General features: G+C 37.8%; 1 protein-coding gene across 1 annotated transcript in view; it reads left to right on the top strand.

Moving 5' to 3' along the window:
* suclg2 (succinate-CoA ligase GDP-forming subunit beta) overlaps positions 1–24321 on the top strand; it is a 405461-nt gene that overhangs the window by 361059 nt on the left and 20081 nt on the right. The window contains exon 10 of the mRNA XM_073072346.1: positions 14706–14826. Coding sequence (XP_072928447.1) covers positions 14706–14826 — 121 coding nt within the window. The remainder of the gene's footprint in view (positions 1–14705; positions 14827–24321) is intronic.

Here is a 24321-nt window from a genome sequence, read left to right as displayed (position 1 = left end):
TGTTGATATTTGTAGAGAATAACTTTCTATAATTCCACTGTGTTTCATTGTATTTCTTTTCCTAATTTTATTTTCTGCTGATTGCCTTACAATTTAAAACACCAAGGACATAAAAGCTTGAATCACCATTAATATTTAACTACATTTATGGATGACTGTTAGTGAATGTTAAAGTCTGGCCTTCACAGTTTGAAAACAACTGACACTGATGGCATGAAAGTTTCTTTTTCTGCTGGCTGTAAGGGTTTAAAATGAAATAGGTTTCTTACAGACCAAATAAACAAAAACTGGTGCTTCTCAAAAATTGGTAGTGCAAAAAGTGAAAACGTTCCATTTAGAGGAAGACTTAATTCAGTCATCACTTGCCTTAGTTAAAGCATACCTAGCTTTGGGAAAGATGCAAAAAATAAATGTTAAACAAAGATGCAGGTGATGAAAATCTGAAGTAAAAACGAAGCTGGAAGGTACTCAGCTGGATAGGCAACATCAGTGGAGAAAGAAATTGAATTAGCCTCTGTAATTCTCTTATCATCAACTTGAAGAAATAATTCTGTTTTTCTATCTGCAGAAGCTGCTGAGTATTTCCAGCACTCCTTTGTATGGCATATTTAAGCTTTCAAATTTATAGATCAGATTTATACATCATATTTAATTTTGAATTTATAGCAGTTAAAATATTAACTGTAAAAGAATCAGTTGCAGTTTTACTTTCTGATCTCTTTTGATACTAAGTGTGGTTCAAGCTAAGCAAAATTAGAATTTTAACGGCAAGATAGTTGTAAGCAAAAATATGAGATGGTTATCAAAATACCATATTTAATATGGCATGTCATGCTTATCAGCGCCCAGCTGAGTATTCTGGCTCGGTGGAATTGCCTTTGAGTGCTGGATTCTGACTGAAAATAACAACAGATCCTCCTCAGATTCACATGTCAGTTCCCCTCATCCTTGAATAAAATAGATTTCAACAGGGAAATAAAGTGAAATTGTGCTTGATGAATCTGATAGAATTCTTTGGGCTGGCGGCAGATGTGAGTGATGGAAATGTAATGGGTGTGTTGTGCATAGCATTCAGTAAGTTGTGTGTAACACAAGCATAAATACTTGAGCAGCTTAGAATCAGCTTGTGGAAAATGATTAGCAGGTGTAAGACTGTGTTGCAATTAAAGAGAGTTTGTCCAACTGCATGGCAGTGTGTTTGACTGAGTTCTCCATTTGGACTGGCTCCTTTGAGAACCTGAGATTCTGGGGAAATGGTCATCTAATTTACAAATTTACTAATTTACTGTGGTACAAAGAAAATAATCTTAGATCAGAGGAAGCCACAACAAATTCTGTGGATTTCTGAGTTGTATAGCAAAATGTGTGTGATATAAATATTGTGATAAAATAGTGTACATATATTAAAGCTTAAGGCAATGCAAGAGAATTGTGAGTGAGAGTAGCCAGCAGTTCTTAAACTCACCATAATGCTACTTGGCATCAGAAGGTACAAGTAATATTAGAAAAGAAGAGATGAAATAATAATCCGAAAATGTTATTTGACATTGGGAAGCAATAGGACTCTACTGCCCTCGAGTGCGTATGTACAAATCTATGCAGCGTTAAAGACCTTCTCAAAAATCACCTGAGAGAAAAGTTTCCTTCAGGATTTTTAATGAGATCTTATTTGTGAAACTGCAGGAAGTTAAATGCATATTAAATTCAATACAAAATTGTTGCATGCCTAAGTAAACTAATACTGCTGATTATTCTCACAGTTGGTATTAAGAAAGTTAATACACACACGCCATAACAATGCTGTGTAAACAAGAGTAACCCATGGTACAATGGTGACTTAATAATGATAAACATAATACTTGCTTCAAAATACTGTATATTTATTAAATGTTATCAATATTACCACAAAGACTCACAGATATTGCTGTTTCAAAGGCAAATTGAAGAGTTGGCGGAGATGAAGATCTTTCCACCGTGCACTTCAAATTGAATCCAAATTCATCCACATAGGAAATTATATAAAAAAACAGCTTACGTACAGGAAGTGATGTTTCTTATGAAATGAACTGTGCATCTAGAGGCCAGAACAATAATACAGTGAGTAGAATCAGTAGTTGATTGATCAATAAGATAGTGATGTAATTAGAGGATTAAATGTAAGAAAAAAATTAGCAGTGAAAATGTGTATTTAATAAATATTTGATGGAATTTTGCACAAAGCCCTCCTTTAGCATCTTGTGGCCTCAGAACCGCATATCTTTTGAACTTCCACATCCTTCAAATACTTTAGTTCATTTTGTTGTTGATGGGCTTCAACTTTAGCAATTATTCTAGGTCCTTATCCTTTCCTGTCTTTCTAAACTACTGCAGTAAAATTGATTACCGTAGATTCCGGACTACAGAGCGCACCTGATTAAAAGCCGCTGGCTCTAATTTTAGAAATAAAATCAATTTTTTAATTGTAAAGGCCGCACCGGATTTTAGGCCGCACCGGATTTTCGGCCGCAGGTGTCCCACGTTGTAATATGAGATATTTACACAGAAAGATATTACACGTGAGGATTTTTTAACTTTTAATTAAATCCATATGGTAACAAACAAATATATATTGCAAATGCTTTTTTTCGAACCGTGCCTGTAATACGGCTACTTTTAAATATACATACGTATCGGTAACACAAATTACGTTGCATATACTTTTTTACTGAACAGCACGAACAACATTCCAATATCTCCTAGCGACTGGTAAAAATATATATACTGCAGCCTACCAGGAAAAGTTATTGATCGCCTTTAACTTAAAAGCAGCGTTTTCGCTCGGGTCTGATGAGCTCGCGTAACGCGATCGGGTCTAATCGGGTCTGATGCGCTCGCGTAATGCCCCCACCTTCCCGTATATCGCAAACCGGTATCCCACAAGACGCGGCGAAACCGGGTGTGACGTCATAGCATCCCGGGATGTAGTACAGAAAACAAATATAGTTAAAACACTTCTAACTTTAACTAACAAATGAATTACTAAGCGAAAATATTATAAACTAAGTAACTGCCATAAAGGCAGCACAATGCTTTTCTTCGAGTGTTTTCCATGTTGATGAGGGTGAGTACAAATGACTGATTTACAATAATTTAATTGTGAAAGTGCGCTTGATTTATCGTACAATTTCATTGGACCTCTGTGAACTACTCATCAATTTTATTGGTCTACTGTTACGAGGCAAAATGTTTACGAGGCGGCATGAAAAAAAACCATGTATTAGCCGCTCTGGATTAAAGGCCGCAGAGTTCAAAGCTGTTCAAAATGTGGGAAAAAAGTAGCGGCTTATAATCCGGAATCTACGGTAGTTTTCTATCTCTCTTAAATGTTTGCTTTTGTATCACGGGGCTATGATTCACTGGACTACTGTTATTAGAGCAACACACACAAAATGCTGGAGAAACTCAGCAGGTCAGGCAGCATTTATGAAGGGGAATAATCAATCAATATTTCAGTCTGAGACCGTTATCAGGACTGAGAGGACGAGGGAAGAAGCCGGACTAAGAAGGTGGGAGGGACTTAGAGGAGAAGGAATGCAAGCTGGCAGTTGTTAGGTGAATGACTTGGATGAAGAAGTGGAGGGATGGGTTAGTAAGTTTGCTGATAACACAAAGGTTGGAGGTGTTGTGGATATTGTGGAGGGCTGTCAGAGGTTACAGCGGGACATTGATAAGATGCAAAACTGGGCTGAGAAGTGGCAGATGGAGTTCAACCCAGATAAGTGTGAGGTGGTTCATTTTGTTAGGTCAAATATGATGACAGAATATAGTATTAATGGTAAGACTCTTGACAGAGTGGAGGATCAGAGGGATCTTGGGGTCTGAGTCCATTGGACACTCAAAGTTGCTGCACAGGTTGACTCTGTGGTTAAGAAAGCAAACGGTGCATTGGCCTTCATCAATCGTGGGATTGAATTTAGGAGCCGAGAGGTAATGTTGCAGCTATATAGGACCCTGGTCACACCCCACTTGGAATACTGGGCTCAGTTCTGGTCATTTCACTACAGGAAGGATGTGGAAACCATAGAAAGGGTGCAGAGGAGATTTACAAGGATGTTGCCTGGATTGGGGAGCATGCCTTATGAGAAAAGGTTGAGTGAACTCAGCCTTTTTTCTGTGGAGCGACGGAGGATGAGAGGCAACCTGATAGAGGTGTATAAGATGATGAAAGGCATTGATCGTGCGGATAGTCAGAGGCTTTTTCCCAGGGCTGAAATGGCTAGCACGAGAGGACACAGTTTTAAGGTGCTTGGAAGTAGGTACAGAGGAGATATCAGGGGTAAGTTTTTTACGCAGAGAGTGGTGAGTGTGCGAATGAGCTGCCAGCAACGGTGGTGGAGGTGGATACGATAAGGTCTTTTAAGAGACTCCTGGACAGGTTCATGGAGCTTAGAAAAATAGAGGGCTATGGGTAACCCTGTGTAATTTATAAAGTAAGGGCATGTTCAGCACAGCTTTGTGGGCCGAAGGGCCTGTATTGTGCTGTAGGTTTTCTGTGCTTCTATATTTCGATGAAACCAGGTGCTGGGAAGGTGGGTGGATGGGGGAGAGGGACTGAAGTGAGAAGCTGGCAGGTGATACGTGGAAGAGGTAAAGGACTGCAGAAGAGTAAATTTGATAAGAGAGTGGACCATGGGAGAAACGGAAGGAGGAAATGCACTAAAGGTGCAGGTGAGGAGAGAGAAAGGGTAAGGGGGGAGCCAGAATGGGGAATAGAAGAAGAGAGAAGGCGGAGGGGTGAGGTTACATTATTTATAGATGTGCTCTTCTGTTCATTTGAGCTCTGTGCTTCCCTTTACTGGAACCAAATAGTTATTTATATTCAAACTACCCGGTAGATAGCCTGATCTTGCAGGGTATCACCTATGGTTTTGAATAGACTGCTGAAAATTAGATGATTAACTGCAGTAGGTCACAGACTTCTGCACGCCTAGATAACATTGAGGTCTAGGACCTATTGACAAATTCAGAAGGCTGAATTTGTCAGTTCATTCCACTACAGGATTCCACATGAAATCTAACAGTGGTGATCGGTCATGCTGGGATTATCCAGAATTTCATCTAGAAATCACTCCTCGCTTTTTTTGCCAATTCATTCCTGGCATAGGGTTCCAAACTCCGTTCATCTCCAAGAGGATTTTTGGGCAAAGACTTGGGAGGAAAAGGGAAACATAAGTTACTTCAGTTATTTGCTTTACGTAAGTGTTTTTAAATATTAGTATTTTAGCTGCTGTTTGTATCATGTTTTAAATTCTAAACAATTTATTTCAACCCTAGTATAATTTTGCAATGTCTCTTAATGTCAGAGATGTGTATTCAATATTAAATATCAATTATAGCATTTCCAGCCAATAAAGCTGGGACCGGGGTTGTTGGTTATTGAAGATCATTGGTGGCCTTTCAAGGATATGGTCTCTCCTATAAAGAAAATTCCTTTCTGAGGTAAATTGTGCTAATTATCACCACAAGCAGTGTAGGGCAAGCGATGTGGAGCACAGCTGGCCTGGAAGTGAAGTTGCATCACTCTGGGTGCCGTAAGAAGTCAGGGCTCAGGCAGAGGAGATTCAATTTCGATGATCGTACATCTGGCCCGGGTGTGAAGTTGGAGTGCTCTGGGTGCCAAGCTGATTTGAAAAGCCTGAGAGTGGCTTCAGGCTGGGTGACAAAATCTGGGCCCGGAGCGAGTCGCTGGGCAGCGTGGTCTAGTCCCGGGGCCTTTCGCAACAGTGGTGCCTGGGTCCCAGTATGAGGTACTGCTGTTTAGACAATTTAAACGCCAGCCCAGATTGGAGGCAAGAACTGATTTTGCTCACTCTCTGCAATGGTCATCTCCATGGCACCGAGACTATGAAGACATGCCCTGGCTGCTGTGCTCCAGGCCTGCTAATATAAATGAGCTGATAAGCAAGGCTTTGGGCCTACTCTGGGCTGCTCTGGAGTTCGGGTCTGAAAACTCATTTTTAGTTTGGAGTCCTGTTGTTCACTTCAATTGTTTGCATGACTTGATTTTTTTTCTCTTGTGCATCAAGTGTTGGTCTTTTATTTTTATTTTTTTTAAATTGGGTTCTTTTGGGTTTCTTGCTTTGTGGCTAGCAGTGAGCAAGCAAATCTCAAGGTTGTATAATTTATACATTCTTTGATAATAAATGTTCCTGAATTTTGAATCTTCGCTGCCCCAAGTAAGGTTTCGTCAACACTCAGACCATGCTGCTGGCCAATCTCAAGAGCAAAGAAAGCCAGTGCCATTGAATTACCATACTCTGATCTGATAAGTGTATCATTGGGGTCCTCGGGGGGGGGGGGGGGGTTATTCCAGTCAAGAGGACCAGGTCAGCAGGATCAAACCTGTTAATTCAAATGTCATTACCTTTTTTCTGATAAACACTTTTTCAAGTGTACAAAGGTGGTGCAATTAAATATCTAACTGAAAGTCCAAACTTTTATTAAAATCTTTCTCAAGTTTCTTTTTTTTTCTGAAATTCAAAAGTGATTTTTTTTATATACTTGGCATCTGCTTAGAAGCAGGCAGGGTGTGTGGGATGTTGAAGACACAATTTTTAGCTTTCAGTTTTACAACAAGCTCTCTAGTTGGTTGTCAGCCTGTGTGAGATATTTTACAAGGGTTTTGCTATTAAGAGTCAAGTGATTGTTAAGCATTTAGCTGTCATGGATGTACAAGGATGTTTCATATCAAAGTACAAAACAGAAACCAAATATGCTAGGCAGCTGGTGGTTCTCGTAATTCCATTGCCTTCAAAAGCCAAAGAAACTGATTATTCTCAGATATATTGTATCCTAAATATATGCTGGACGGAGATTTGTCTTTGGTTTAAATGTTAATTGGATACTAGAGGTGAGATGCCAGTTGTACTCATCAAAATACGCATTGAGTTCGACTAGAGATTTACACAACAATTATTTGGCGCAGTCATAATAATTTAGTATTACATCTTCCCTTAAATTCTTTGGCCTTTGGTTTCCACATTTAGCAGCCACATTATGAAAACCTCTTTGTTTACAGTGTTCTTTTGACATACTCATATTGCATCTTTCAACTTTCACTGTTAAACAGCCTGCTGAATTCCACTTTTGCAGATACTGGTCACTGCTCAAAGTACAGCTGGATCTGAAGAGCCCAACTCATTAGTGGTAGACCCCATGTCAATTATTTCCTGTATCTGCATAATTAAGGGTACCAAAAGTTTATAAATTGCTTCTTCTAGTCATGTTACTTGATTAAACGGTCCCTAGTAAAATTTTATATTATTGCATTATATTTAGATAATTAAGTGTATTTAATAAAGAAATGCTACTTCATCTATAGTAAAATAACAATATAGTAATGTAACTAAGCAGTAATTACATTAAATTATTTTAATACTGATCCTGAGAATCCTCCTAAAAGCCAGATGAAGACTACCAACTTGTAACTTTGCAACTAAGTGAAAGCTCATGGCTCCCAATCAAACAAAACTCAGAGTTTCTGTTCAGCCAGTCAGTGCCCTTGAAACAACTCCAGAAGCTGGAGGTTAACTTGGGCCAAGTAATCTTGGCAATCTTCTATACCCCCCATTTCTGTATGGCTTAGTTTAAAGTCACATAAGAATATATTTATTATCTAATGCTCTTTCTCAGTTATATAAAATAATAACTTATTGTCCTAAATTTAAAAAAATTCATCCTGTCAAATTACCATTCTATAGATTTCAGATTTTAGGTTACAGGGAGAAGGTAGCAGAATGAGGTTGAGAGGGAGAATAAATGAGCCAATGTACAGAATTAGAAAAATCTGTTGAGGGTGGTAAACTCAGCCAATTCCATTGTGGACTCACAATCGAGGACATTTTCAATAGGCGATGGCTCAAGAAAGCAGCATCCTAAGGACCTACACCATCCAGGACATGCCTTCTTCTCATTACTACCATCAGGAAGGAGTTATAAGACACACACTTGGCATTCGAGAAACAGCTTCTTCCTCTCCGCTATCAGATTTCTGAATGGTCCACGAACATTACCTCATTTTTTGCTTATTGCACTAAATTTTTTATATTTCTTATTGCAACTTATAGTATTGTTTTTATTTATTGCACTGTAACGCTGCCACAAAACAACAAATTTTACAACATATGTCAGTAATAATAAACCTGATTCCGACAGTTGAGAAGACTCAATGGGCAAGATGGCCTAATTCTGTTCCTATGTCTTATGGCCTAATGGTTTATTAATACAGTTGCACCTTTGAGCTTCAGGTTTGTACTGTATCTGAAAAGTACAATGTGTGTTTAAGCACAAAATATGGAGACTTTCAATCTGTTATCCCCTCCTAGCACAATGATAAGGCCTTTCCGAAAGCAGAACCTTCCTCACTCTAAATGACCAGCCCTGACCCTAAATGGCCCTGTCAACTGGTGAGATCTCACCCCAACTAACTTGGGTGTGCATCACATGACATTCTTGTAAAAATAAGATTAATCTGTCCTTTCCAGCTCATGCCCAGTTAAACATGGGAATAAAATCTATAAATTCACAGGGTGAATCGCAGGTTAATTAGACAAGATGAATTTACTTGTTTTAATGATTGTATGTACCTTTATGACCAAAATGTACATTAATGGAAATGTCATTTATTGTCTGTATGTTTTTATAACAACATTATTTATGAAATTCAATTGTCCAAGATTTTACAGACAATATTTGAGAATTTCAAATTTTCCGGCAATGATTTATTTCTTACACCTTGCAGTTATGGTCACTGATAAAGGTGATGGATATTTGTAGTTACGTAGTCAAAACCACCAAAAATATTTAGAAAACAAAACTAAATCCTTTGGTTATCTTCATTTCTGTTTAAATTTTGGTACACTGCAGTGCAATTAAATATTGTTTATTACTTCATTATGGTAATCTCAAACATTTATTTCTGTCCCCTTCTGTTCTTCTACTTTACTATGTAAATTAGGTTACGTGACTAGAATGTGGTCTTGAAAAACCACCAACAATTGTTTAAAATGGATTTATTCCACATCAGTTTTCATAATTCCATTTTGTTTCAAATTACTTTTCTCAAATTATATGTTCCATCAATTGCCTTGCAGTTTAAAATTCCAAAGGACACAAAACCTTATTTATCTACATTTCTAACCCATTTAATTCTGCTCATTTTGAGACAGTGGTTTGTACTGAGGGCGACATGACTGATTCCTGGTGTTAGGGGATAAATTATGTTAATCTGCCGGATAAACTAATCCCCCATTAGTTCATCTATCAGAAATGATAATTCTGTCTCTCTCATCACAGAAACTGTCTGACCTGAGTATTTCTGGCATTCTGTAACCAGTTTGACCTCAATGGCAGTAGATTTTGTGATAATTTACCAGTATATGCCTTAAGTAATATTTTCAGAAGTTTTCAGAATCCTGGTGGAAATGTAACTGCAATGGTGTATTAAAACTTTCTTGTACTTCTAGTTTGGGGTCATTAAAAAGTATTTTAATTGTTTCACATTTGTGTCCAAATAAGGATCTATAATTCTGTATTTGATTGAGAATGCTAACTATTCTTATATAAAGTGATCTTGCCTGAAATAAAATATGACAATAATAATTTATAATGATTAGCCTGTGTTACAGTGAACAGAAGGGTCAAAAGGCATTAAATTCCGCAGGGGAATTTGCTAAGATAGTGGACTGATTTTCAGTAGTGAATTCATTCTGTGAAGATTACTTTCCTTGAATCAACGTATCCATAACAGAAAGAAAGAATGAATGAAAAGGCAAATTACTATTTAAATGGAGTGAGACGAGATAATGATGTGATTGAGAGGGATCTGGATGTTGAACTGCATGAAGCACAAAGGGCATGCAACCAAATCCAGCTTATATGAAATATTGGCTTTTGTGCTCCAAATCCCTTGCAATAAAAGCATCAGAGTTTTGATGCAGCTTTTTAGGGTGTTCTCAGTACTGTTTTGGTTTCCATACTCAAGGATGGATAAACTTTGAGAGCAGATCATTTCCATAAGCCCTTTGCATAAAGAAAATGCTTCCTTCAGCTTTATTCTTCACCAACCTCTGAACACCTAGAGCACTGTCTGTCTTCTCCCGTTATTGCTAGGTCTGTTCATTCATAGTCCCAAACAGTCCTTCCAGGTGGTGCGACACTACATCTACAAGTCTGTCGAGGTCACCTACTGTATCCGGTGCTCCCAGTACAGCCTCCGTTACATTGGTGAGACTCACCATAGACTGGGAGACTACTTCGTCGAGCACCTCTGCTCTGTCTGCCACAAAAGGTGGGATTTCCCAGTGACCATCTATTTCAGTTTGACCACATTCCCATTCTGACGTGTTGGTCCATGGCCTCCTCTACTGTCATGATGAGGCTGCACTCAGGTTGGAGGAGCATCACCTCATATTCCGTTTTGGTAGCATCCAATCCGATGGCACGATCATGGATTTCTCTCACTTATGGTATTTCTCACCCCTTCCCCTTCTTTCTTTTTCCATTTCTCATTTGTTTTACTCTCAGCCCTTCTCTTCTCATTACCTGCTAATCACTTCTTTCTAGTAACCCTCCTGCTTTCCTTACTTCCATAGTCCACTGTCAATTCGTATCTGATTTCTCCTTCTTCAGCCTTTCTCTTCCATCTGTTACCTCCCAGCTTCTTTCTTCAACCCTCTTCCTCCTCTACAGGTTTCACCTATCACTTGCTAGCTTGTACTCCTTCCCATCCTCCCACCTTCATATTCTGGCTTCTATCCTCATCTTTCCAGTCCTGATGAAGAGCCTTGGCCCAAAATGTCGATTTAAAAAAAAAATCCCCTCCATGAATGCTGCCTGACTTGCTGAGAGTTTCTGCAACACTTTGAGTATATTGCTCAAGATTTCCAACGTCTATAGAATCTCTTGTATTCATGATCTCCATTTGTTCATTCAGTTGTTTAAGTTCTTTGTTCAAGATCTTAGCAAAGCTGGTAATGATATTCATTCTTGCTCATCCTTATTTTCTTTGAAAAGATGATTGTGGTGAGCATTTTTCCTGAATCACAGTAGTCCATCAGTGCCATCAGTGAGGATACTCTCTATGTTCTGTTCAGTTGAATATTCTAAAACTTAGCCCCAGCAAAAAAGAAAGAACAGTAATATATTACCATTCCTCAGTAGTTGCTTGCAATGTGGTTTGTATCTTTTAATAGATTACATCTCGTGAGCTAGATGTCAACATCTGTGATCATTTGGGACTGTCCAGAGAAATTGAAACCACGGCAGTACACATGGAACCCCAATTGCACTGTTCTATTAACCCCAGAGCTGGGATTCTTGAACTTTCACAATGCCATTTGGTGACCTAGAATGCTATTTTAATGTTTTTAAAATCTCTAAGCCGCTCTCTTTGACTGAACTTCTCTAGCCTACACAATACATACTATAAGCAGAATCAAGAATGATAACTTTCAATTTGGGATTGAGCTCATAAACTCAGTGAATGTTTGCTATAGCAACAGAGCCCTCAGATGCTTTTGCTGACTTATTGAATATTAAGTAAGAATGTATCATATAGTGGTACGGTAGTATTGCAATTAAGGTAACACTATCACTGATAGCAGTAATGTAATATTGGGGTTCAATTCTTGCCAGTGTCTTAAGGAATTTGTATGTTCTCCCATAAGCACGTAGATTTCCTCTGGCTGCTCCAGTTTCTTCCCACATTCCAAAGACATAGGAGTACGAATTAGTAGATTGTGGCTATGCCATGTTGGCGTTGGAAGCACGGCAATACTTAAAGGTTACCTCTAGCACATCCACTAAGCAAACGATGCATTTCATTATGTTTCAATGTATATGACAAATAAAGCTCATCTTTATCTTTTATCTTAATAAAGAATTCTTATTCAAAAGGTAGCGATATTATAGAACCTCATTATTATCCCAACCAGTTAATTAAGTAGCATGAATGCCAGCTAAAGTAGATGTTTTTCTCTAAAGCAAGGATTTTCTCAAACTCTTACATTACTGAGTTAAGACGGAACTTTGAATGGACGACATCTACAAATGCACTGTGAAATAACAGGTTGTACTGCAAGAATTAGTAAAACGTATAAATCTATTTAAATTTCTTATAGGCAACATACTTCTGTTTGCATTTCCTTCTTTTGCAGCTAAAGAATAATCTTCCTTTTATTTAACAATGACAGTCATTACTGCCTTCAGTGTAGTCTGCTTGCTGATGAGACCTACTAGCTTACAGGTCAAACAAAGCAGAGTGTCAATGCAAGAATGTGCATTCTGTCTTCTTGACTAAATATATGTCAGGATGATCTGACTTACTGTTCTACTTCTGACAAGTTTGCTAGCTTGATAACGAATTATTGTTTTTGAGAAAACAGTAAGTGTAATATCTTTTAATAGATAGTGTGTTTCAAAGACTCAACAGTTTATATTTTTAAGATATCCACAAACAAAAGATCGATTAATTCCTTAAGTGTGCAAATTAAAAAGCTTAATTCCCTGTTGATTGTGTACGTACAGTACCTCATGAAAATTGCTTATTATCTGGTATTTTTCTGGCACACAGTCATTTCTGCATTGCTGTTAGTTAAGTATTGGATAACTTCAATAAAGGCTATATATTTAATAGATCTATACCTATCACTTGTCTTACTGAACAACAATACCAAAAGAGTATATGAATACTACACTTCTATAGATTTCTGGTTCTTATTTATCATTGGGGCATTATAAAGACATTAGTAATTCCAATTTACAATTCAAATCAGGCTCTTCATTTTTTTTGTGAGCTGAGATTGTGAACTTTTATGTGGAACATTTTCGCATTTACTGATGGAACACTAAAGAGTTAGTGACTGAAGCAGCTATTTTATCACATATTTAAACTGAATGAGAAATATAAGTATCTACCCAAAAAAACTGAAAGGGAAAGTTTCTCCAGAGGCCACATGTAAGATTAACCTTTGTTGGCAGACAAAAATGGTTTAAATACAGTTTGGTCCATTTTTTCCATAGATCATAAACAATGGCTGATTTGTAAGTGCTGCTTCATCATTCAGGAACTATCGCACATTTCTAAAAGAAGCTAAGATCTTCTCTCCTGTCCATTTTTATGAAAAAGTACTTTTATGAATGTAGGCACCAAAAGTATGTCCGGCAGAAGCAGCCAGCTCAGTTCAGTTTGAGTCTGTGTTTCCATGCACTGGCCACACCTGTATCCATTACTTGCTGCCAAACGATCTGTTCTTTTTCTTGGTGACTATCACTCCCCATTGTTTACAGTATCATAAACATTGAATAAAAATTCTTTTATAATTACACTATATTCTGATGTTACCCAACTAAAGGCCAGAATTCACAGAAAATTAAAAATTAAAAGGCCAGAATGTTCATATTACCGATATTGAAAATAGTGCATGGGCAGTCACTTCCAATTTTCATGTCAAATGATGTATTATTCTGTTTATTTTACCCATTATGAATTGAGATTACTTAGAAACTCAGTATATTGATGCAGCTCTTGGTAACCTCGGAGAATGTAACTGCAGACGTATTAGAGAAAAATCCAGATCACCAAGGAGATTCATTATGCCAAGTCCTTCTAACTTTAATGTGCACAGTGGTGTATCTATTAGTGTAACACGATTCCAGCACCTGCGACCCCTGTCTGTATGGAATTTGTATGTTCACCCAGTAGCACATGGAGCTTTGGCTTCCTCCTACTTTCCAAAGTTAATAGGTTAATTGGTCAAGTGGGTGTAATTGGGAAGTGCAGGTTTATTGAACCAGGAGGGCCTATGATCATGCTGTACCTCTTTAAAAAAAATAAACAGCAGCATTCAAAGTGCCATCAGTCAGATTCCACTTTTAAAGAATGAGGTGACTTGTGTGGTTAATACTGTGTCTGATGCTTCAAATCTAAATGATCAGTGAAGAGCAGAATGAGATCCAGGTTCAAACTTTGGTTCTTGTTTGACTCAGTTCTCAATCTCACCCACAAAAAGGTGTCCATGTGAATGGAAGTATTAAACAGAGAAATATATGTGAATATCCCAACTGCCTTTGTTTATTAGCTATCTGGGATCCAATTAAAGAGTCGTGGATCAAACTGGTTACCTTATTTAGTTATTTATATGATTGAAACATGAGGACAGAGTTATGAATATATGTGGATTGCTTGCTTAGATGACCAGCAGGTACCCTGATTTCAAGTGACTGAGGGTGGAGGACACCAAGTTTCAACATGGCATCTTGGTCATTTTAGGCAGTAATCTCAGGAAAAAAAACACATCAGAAGCAGCTGATCAGCAGATCACAAAGTACACTGATTTGAATATAATTGCAATGTGAAAAAATATGCATAATTGCAAATAAGTATTTGGGAACTCTGCATTTTATGGTTTTAAAATTTGATTAGTTGCTATTGAGTAATTGGCCAATGGGATAAAAGGATATAAGATTTACAAAGATTAGTGATGCAGGTAGGTAGCAATTTTGCATTTTTAAAATAAGTGATTATTAAATATTATAAGCTGTTGGGATATGCATTTATAATAAGCCAATACACAAATTTGCATAATATAAAAGAAAATCAAATATTCATGGAGCAAAATAAAAATAGCACTAAACATGTTTTTCTTATAACTTTTTTGCTCTTCTAGGTTGAAGCAATCCTTGTCAATATTTTTGGTGGAATAGTTAATTGTGCAATCATAGCAAATGGCATAACAAAGGCATGTCGTGAACTTAAACTGAAAGTACCACTTGTTGTGAGACTTGAAGGTAAGTAATGGATATTACTCTAAATTGCCAAAAGAAAACGTGGGCATGTAAATGTTCTCTTACTATTTGTATTTTTTTCTCAAGTTTCTCCCACGTACATTATATGTCAGAAAAGTTAATAATTTATTAAAAACTGGAAGAAAATACCTGCTTGGCCAATCCTTTGGTCACCCCATCTTATATCAGGATAGTTTATCAGGGATAAACTAGTTAACTATAAGCTGGTGAGCCTTACATCCATGGTAGGAAAATTATTGCAAAAAAATTCTAAGGGACAGTATTTATGATCAGAATCGGGTTTAATGTCACTGGTATATGTCATAAAGCTTGTTTTGTGCAGCAGTGCATTGAAATAATTATAAAAACTGGGACTTACAGTAGGAAATGTATATAAAATGTTAAATTAAATAAGTAGTGCAATAAGAGGAAAGGAACGTAGTGAGTTAGTGTTCATGCGTTCAATGTCCATTCAGGAATTTGATGGCAGAGGTGAAGAAGCGCCCCTCGGCTGTCGGATTTGCGAAAGCAGTGACAGCAAGACAATTTGAGGGAATTTATAATTTATTACTGATTTGATTGAGTTTTTTAAAGGAGATTGTTGAAAGCAGGACAATAGATGCAATCTATATGAACTTCAGTATCTATATGAGTCTTACTGAAGTTCTTGTCAAGGTCTGCATGGTAGGCAGCTCAAGAAGGTTAAGGATTATGGGAATCCGAGACCAGCTGCTTATTGGATTCAAATTTAGTTTGTGATAAAAAGTGGAGGATAGTAGTAGAAAGATTTGTTTTATTTTTTCCCCCTGACTGGAAGTCTGTGACTAATGGCGCAACACATTGATCAGTCCTGCGACCTTTACAGTTTGTGATGGATATTAAAGACTTGGATATGAAAGTCGGAGGAATGATTAGTAAGTTTGTGGGTGACTTGAAAAATGGTGGTGTTTTGCATAGTATGAATAGTTGCCTTAAGGTTACAGTGCAATATCTGTTAGAACATTGGGCAGAGGGTTGGCAAATAGAATTTAATCCCAACAGTGCATTGTGATATGTTTTGAGCAGTCAAATAGGTATAAGTATGTACGGTAAATGATAGGGCAGTAAGGAACGTTGACAAACAGAGACGTCAAAAGCTCGAAAAAAGTGGCAGCATAGTTTAATAGAACATGAAGAGGGCAAGGCATAGAATATAGAATTTAGAATATTATGTTACAAAACATTTTTTTGTAACCATGCTTGAAGTGTTGTGCATTTCTGTTTGCCACACTTGAGAAGAATGTGATTGCATCAGAGGGAGCACAGAGGAGATTCACTACGACGTTGCTGGGATTAGAGGATGTTAAGTATGGGTAGATGCTAGATAAGCTGGGCTTGTTTCCACTGGAACGAAGGAGACTAACGCATGACCTGATACAGTTATATAAGATTATGAGAGGCATTGACAAGGTAGACAGTCAAAATCTTTTTCCCATGGTAAGACTATCAAAAAAGACCGATTAATGATTTATGATGGGTGGAAGAAATTCTAATGGGGGTCTGAGCATTAAGTTTTTACTCAGAGTAGTTGATATCTGGAACACACTGCCAGAGATTGTAGAATCAGATACCATTACCACCTTTAAGAGGCATTTAGACAGACTCTTAAATATGCAAGGCATACATTCAGTGGCCACTTCATTAGGTACACATGTACCTTAGTGCAGATATCTAACCAGCCAATTATATGTGCAGCAACTCAATGCATAAAAACATATAGACATAGTTAAGAGGCTCAGTTGTTTTCAGTCCGAACATCACAATGGGGAAGAAATGTGATCTAAGTGACTTTGACCATGGAATGATTGTTGGTCCCAGACAGGCTGGTTTGAGTATCTCAGAAACTGTTAATCTCCTGGGATTTTCATGTACTTAAGAATTTATAATAAATGGTGCAAAAACCAAAAGTATTCAGTGAGCCACTTCTATGTGGACGAAAATGTTTCGTTAATGAGAGAAGTCGGAGGAGAGTGACTGGACAGGTTCAAGCTAACACTCAGATAACCGTGTGTTACGAAGTGGTGTGCAGAAGACAAAACTTGAAGTGACCGTTGTGTATAGAAGTGTACAGCTTTACTAGGGACAGATGAGATCAATGTAAATGGGCCAGAAGGTTGGCATGGATACAGCGGGCTGAAAGGCCATTTCTGTCGTGTACAACTTAAAGATGCTGTTTTTTTTTTTATCCAGCGTTTTATTTTGTCTAATTAGATACCTGTATAAATGTAAGATTTTCAAGTTATCATAATGTATGTAATCTCTAACTAGCTTTCAGCTCACCGTAACAAATCTTTGTATTCTTTGCATTGGCGTTTAAATGCACAAAGTGAAGAAATTTACTGTTACAGATTTCTCAGGTAGAGACCGTCACAGCATCCATTCAGTAACCGGTTGGTAAATCGACAAATGCAGAGGGTGTTTTGGGAGAGTTTATAATCCCATTTCAGACCAAGAAGTTTTGAATACTTAGAATACTGTACCCTACAGAGCTCTGGTTATTTAATTATCGAATGCAGTCAAGGCAGATTTTTTGGGCAATCAATTGAATCTGAAGATTGAGCAGAAATCTTTACTTTAGGTAGTGAATCAGTAATGATCTGTTTATATGACTCAATTAATTATTCCTGCTTTGGTTTGATGTAAAATAGGAGAATCAGAGTGAATCTTAACTGGCCTCTCACACCACCTAGCGTAACTTTGTAATGCTGTTGCTGGGTTGAGCAGCAGTGTTAAAAGCCAGCAATTAGGTCATGAGAAAAATGTATCAGTGCTGATAATTCCAAAAAGTATAAAATTATTTCTCTGCAACTGTTGCTGAGTTTCAGTTATTTAACAGGAATCAGAAAATTTCACATTTTTTATGAAAGGCAATCAGAATTATTTCTTTTTTATTTAAACAACTGATTTTAATAATCTAATTATTCACACATTCCTATCATAGCCATGGCATCCATAATTAAAGATGTGAGTTGAACTCAATAATAGCCACACTGCAAGTCAGGGAGAAATCTGTTTAAAGCAGAACTCATTTTCTTAAAACTTTCAATTTAACTTCATTTGACCAAAATAGTTGGACATCTTTAACAATGATTTTGTATTAAAATGTGATGTTGTGGTATTGGATCCGATGTTCTTTCAACTTGACTTTTTCTCCCTCTGAAACCCCTCCCCAACCCCCCCCCCCCCCAACTCTCTGGCTCAGATAATTACATTAGATTATATGGAAGGCAATGGGAAAGCTCATTAGAAAGTACTTAGCATTTTTTTTGCTGAATTCTAGAAAGTCAGTCCCAATAAATGGAATTTTCTGACACTATTGTTCTCCAATAAGCAAAATGAAGAAGTAACTCTGAGTAGAGTCATCGGGATGCCGTCGTGACAGTGTTATTTTAGCAGGCTTTCTTGTTTTTACAAGGCCGAGTTGCCAATATCATTTCGCAGTCCTGGCCTTTATTAGATCTAAGATTGAAAATATGACGATAAATGTTTGGGCAGATCAAGCTCATCAGCTGTCATTGGCGGCTCAGCTAAGGAGGAAAACTCTGATCTCAAACCTCCACTGCCTTGTGGCTATACCCACTCATGGGGAAAGCTTCGAAAGTAAACTCCAAGGAGAAATCCGGAGCTGGAGTCTCTAAGGCAGTCCTACGTTGAGTCCAACGCTGACTGGCAACTCCTGCGACGCCACTGGTGTCAAACTGTATCGGTTTCAGCTGTTCCTTTGAGTTCAGCAGCTGTGTGCAGAGGGGAAGCCTGCTATATGGACAACAGCTTGCTCTCCATATCATACTGCTCTGGCTTGTGTATCACACAGATATCAAGGACACAACATCTAAGGATGACCCTGACCAATGTAGGGCCTCACCATGATAATGGCATAAAGTGTAAATTCAAGCTTTGTGATAAAACTCAGGTGCTATCAATTAGAGTTTAAAACTGAGCATGGAACACAGTGCTTTGCCGCCATCAAGTGCTAGGAGGCTCATGGTAAACATTTAATTGTGTTTCTTATTCCCTTATCAACCTGACTTTGAGGTCAGAAAATTTGGTTGTTTCTTTAAATGTGCTATGTTATCATTTTCTTTAAATGGTAACATATCTCATTAAAAATTTCACAGATTAATTGAATATTTTAAGAGGCTGAACTAAAATAAACTTGAGCATTCTTTTAAAAAATGCTTAATGCTAAATAGCAACATACAATGTAAGATTTGTGGACTTAGTCCCTCTGCGATGCATAAATTATGGTTTTGTTGATGTGTGTCTTGTACTCAGGTTTTGACATGTTGCAGAACTATAGTCTGAAAGGATATTTCCTGAAAAATGACAGTGTTGGCTACTTTGATTAATATGGAATCAAAAAATCTAATACTGGTCCATCTATACACCTTATGCATTCATTTATTGTGTGTATTTCATTCAGGCGTGGACATATGCCTGAGGTAGCAGCAAATTAATGTAGCCTTTCATGCTTCACTAAATAACTTAGTGATATAGAGTCAATAGCTGTCAACAAAATTAATATTCATGTGCACCTAGCTCTACCTTAGATAATCAAGTGATAAGATGTTGAAGCAATACTCTGGTGCTTTCTAACATGCCTTCTGCATGCCAGGATGTTCCACTTCATGTTTGCCCTACTGTTGCACTAAACTGTCCTCATTAGCTGTGTATGAGGATGGTGTTCTAAGTAATATTTCAGTGATAAATACAAACAGAAAATGCTGAAAATGGTAAACAACATCAATGAAAAGGGGAACAGAGTGAAGAACTCAGGCTGATGCTGACCTTCAGAATCTAACCTGAAATTTCAGATGTTTCTCTCCTTAGGGCACACCAGCATTTCCTATTTTATTTCAGATTTCTCGTACCCACTGTATTTTTCTTTTAGCCTGGGGCAATTGTTTCAGCTGTGATTCAAAAACTAAACACAAAAGATACTTGCTGAAAGCCTGCTTGAATATCTGGGTGATAGGGAAGGAACTAACTAACTGATAATGCACCTCCAATCAAAAAGACTGACATCATTCACTTACCTGCAGTGTACAAGTGAATAACAATGTATGACCGTTTTTAGCATATGCTTGAGGTTTGGGGCAAGAACAACATGGATAGAGGAGACTAGTACTAATTAATTGTGATTAGGAATTTACTTCTTTCAATTATAACAACTGTTAAAATCAGTTTCAAGCTCTCTGCCTTTGTCATCTTTCATATGGTCTTCCCACTTCTAAGTCAGTTTTAGTATTCCAAGATTATCAGCAATTAATAACCTTTGCATTGCATGTCCTGTATGGGCATTACATCAATCATCTCTTTTTCTGCTGGGTTTCATTTACCTTTTAATGCAAAGGGACTCGTGATAATAAGAAAATGTCACTGCTGTTTTCTAAATGTATTTGCAGGTTAACATTTCAGTAATAATTAGTTGCTGAAGAATTTATCAAAAATTATTTTTAACAGTTTAAATATAGAGTAAGAAACCCACAGCTTTTTTTTAACTTCAAAAATAGACATATTTTTGGATGAAAACTGTAACCTACCTAATTTACACTGTGAGAAGATGTGAAAGCAATGCATTGAAATGTTAAGTCTGCTGTGTGGACCTAGTGGTAGCAATTACAGTTAATGCTAAATATCTGCCTGTTCTCATGGATGGAGCCTCATACTGGGACTTAAGCATGAAATCCGGGTTCACATCTTGTGCAATATCAGGGGAGTTTTGCAATCTTGGAATTGCTGTCTAAAAACTGTAGTCAAACTATTCTCAGATTAACGTATGAAATCACACAACACTTTAAAGAAAAGGGGGTTTTACCAAGTGATAAAATTAAAACTGGAGTGTAGTCCTTTATCACACAAATACCTTTGAGAATTTCATCTGTACAAATTGTGACTTTTCCTTATTATATAAGTTTAAAGTCACTACAGTGATACATTGTTGGTTATAAAGAGCTTTCTGTCAGATTATGACGGTAGAATAGCTCACTTAGCTAATTAGTGATAGACATTACACTCTCCTCTGTACCCCAACTCTCTTGAGTTGCTGGCTTGTCGCTGGTGAAGACTGACACCAGGTACTGATTTAGCAGCTTTCCGATTTTCCTGTTCCCCATTACTACTTCTCCAGCATCGTATTCCAGCAGTCCAATGCACAATCTTTTCTCTCGCTCTTTCTGCTTAAAAATCTAAAAGCTTTAAGAATATTCTTCTATATTATTATCTAGCTTACCCCTGTAGTTCATCAGCTCCTCCCTTTAAACACCTTTACAGCATTATAACTTGCTCTTCCATCATCACATTTTGCTGGTTTGATCACAGCATGGAGCATAGATGCTTTGATCAAATTCCTCAAGTTCAGAACAGGCTTTTCTGTTGACTGAGACCGTGTCAATCACCGAGCACACGTTTAGAAATTCCACTTTAATCTACTCACATTCTTAAAAATCCATTCAGATACTAACATTACCTATATATTATGATAATTACAGTGGCTAGTAGACCTTCCAATCTGTACATCTGGATTGTGGAGGAAAACGGACCACTGGGGTAAACCTATAAGTTCACCGGGAGAATGTACAAATTGAAAACAGATAATGCATAAGGTTAGGATTGTTTCAGATCTGCTGGAACTTAGAGACATTTATGATACCTGTAGTGCACTCTGCCACATAGTAGGAAATTGTGTGCGGGCTCTTGCATCTTCCTTCCCCGTTGTTTCCCCTCTCTAGCTTATGTCTGCAATTCTTGCTATTGTACATTACAATTCCAAAAAAACATTCAATAAAGTGCCACAAAATAATTTTGTCATCAAGACTAAAGGGTAAAGAGTACTGGACTTACAGCACAATAGATAGAAAATAGGCTAAGTACTGGTGACCCCCTAAAGGGGGATTGTGTTCCAAAAATAAATGGTGCATTTGTGATTTTCCACAATGTTAAATCACGTCATCTGTGCAAGCATTGAGGGATGTGAGTTGAAGGAGAACAAATTTTGTGTTTATTTGTTGACATTTTCCCCCCACATAAATTCTGTGAGATTTAATTTTATTCCATAACTCAAATCTTTGGGTAGTGATTTGTGAATTCTGGCGAATTACTTTACCCAAACACAGGGTCATCTGTAACAAGAAATTGGCAGTCATTGTAAAAGTTTGTTAATCAGATTAGAGGGAAGGGAGCAGCAGAGTTCCCCAGGAGCTGGTGTTAGCATCACACTTTTTCCAAAACACACACCAGTGTTTTTGGACCTCGAGTAAAGGGCATAATTTCCAAATTTGCAGATGACTTAAAACTTTGAGCCAGAATGAACTATGAAGAGGATTGTAATGCTGTAGACAGGCTGGAATAGGTGTATAGTTGGCAAATGAAACTTAATCTCATGTTAAATTCACATGGAGTAATGCAAACTTTTATATTATTACATGAAGATTGAAGGAAAAGCAATATAAAGGGTTAAATGTGCACAGTTCATTGCAGGGCTGCCTGAAGTTGTAAATACATTGAGAATGGTGGACAGCCACAGGGAGCTGCTGGAAACCTTGCACCTTGAGTGTGGAATAGACACTCATTGATGGAATAGAAACATTTCCCATTAATGTTCCCACTCAGACTGCAGAGTACATACAGAGTGGTGACAGATTGCTTTTCATATCACATACAAAGTTAAAGGTAATGGATATTTGACAGCAGTTCCAGCAGGCATCAGGATCGTGTTCCAAAATGCTGAAGTGTCTGCCAATCCCTGAGTCAATAAGCTGCTTATCAGAAACATCCGCACAATGTGCTGTGGAAGCTGGTTTTCTGCCTGTACCTCCTCTGAGGTGAGAATAGCCCTCTACCCTTGCTGGTGATTCCTGCTCTAGTGAGCAGCTGTAATACACAAGGAACAGCCTGTTCTTGTTCCTGAGCATCCTGTGCAACCATGCTGATGTGCCCACTGAGAAGTTCAAAGAGCAATTAACAAGCACAGATCTCCAGAGTTTTCTAATCAACCCCGCAACACAACTTGTAAGGAAGGTCTTTAGAGTCGCACAAGAAGCCAGCTGTGAGGATGCAGAATTAATTACCAGATTTGCTTATCTAACTTGTGATGCTCTCACCTTGGTTTCCTCTGGCAAGCTCCGTTAATACTGTAAAACCCATGTCCCAAGAGTTAAAGAATGAGCTTCTTAAATATTGTTGTTAATGAGTAATTATCATATTGAAATGATCAATGTGACTGTCACAATGGACTGTTCTCACCAGGCCGCTGACTCCATGTGTCACACATAATATAGTGTGCTCTGTTTCAGGTTTCTGACTTGTCATCACATATACATTATAATGACTCCTCTGCCAATCCCTCTATAGTATTGCGTAGATTTGCCACATTGGATAAATGAAAATATAAAATGCTGTACCTGTTCAATAATAACCAGCACATCCACATATTTCACAATATTAAAAGCAGCACACACAAAATGCTGGAGGATCTCTGCAGGTCAGGTAGCATCTGTAGTAATGAATAAACATTCATGTTTCAGGCTGAGACCCTTCATCAGAGTTAATACTAGAAGCAGTTAATTTTAGGATTTTAGATGATGAGGGCTTAAATTAAAACAATTTTGTAATACTAGATAAAATCAACAACTACAGCAGTATTTCTCTCAATTTCTTTTTCTGTCTTTTCCAAAATGTCTGGGGCTTTACTTCATAACCCCAACCTTTCAAATGCTTAAGGGAGAGGGATTAAATCGCAATGACCCCTCAGCCTGTGCCACAGTTAGATTCATCGATCCATGGAGTTATACACTAAGGAAACAGAGTCCTTCTGCATAACTCAGCCATACTTACCAAGATGCCTATCTATGTTAATCCCATTTCCCTATGAATGACCCATGACCTCTAAATCTTCTCCAGCCACACACGTCGAAATGCCTTTTAAAAGTTGTAATTGTACCTCTTCACCTCCTTGGGCAGATTGTTCAATCTATCTATCACCCTCTGTGTGGAAAAACTCCCCTTTACATTTTATCCCCTTCACTATACACATGCGTATTCTTGTTTCAGTCTCCTTTACACTGAGGAAAAAGATATGAGGATATCTACACTCCCTTTTATTGACCTTAGTAAAGTCACCATTCAGCCACCCACCTCTGCTCTGAGGAAAGCATTTCCATCTTGGAGTTTTCACTTTGGAGTAGCATCAGTGAGACTTGTGCAAGAGCACGAACCATGGAAGAAAGCAGAAATTTTGTCCAATTAAAAGAAGTGAGATTTTAGCAGAGCATCTACAATGGGAGCAGCCATAGTTGGAGTGGGACAGAGTTAGAGTGGGGAACTGACACTCAAAAAATTTCAGTGAGAAGAGGCTGAAGCTAGATTGAGGTTTCTGTTTCTTTTAGTGCCTGGCTAGAGACACGAGAATGGATCCCAGGTCATTGGTGTGCTACTCATGAAAGATGTAGGAGATCTGGG

Source organism: Hemitrygon akajei, chromosome 19, assembly GCF_048418815.1.
Source record: "Hemitrygon akajei chromosome 19, sHemAka1.3, whole genome shotgun sequence".
Taxonomy (NCBI): Eukaryota; Metazoa; Chordata; class Chondrichthyes; order Myliobatiformes; family Dasyatidae; genus Hemitrygon; species Hemitrygon akajei.
This window is presented reverse-complemented; position numbering and strand designations above follow the sequence as displayed.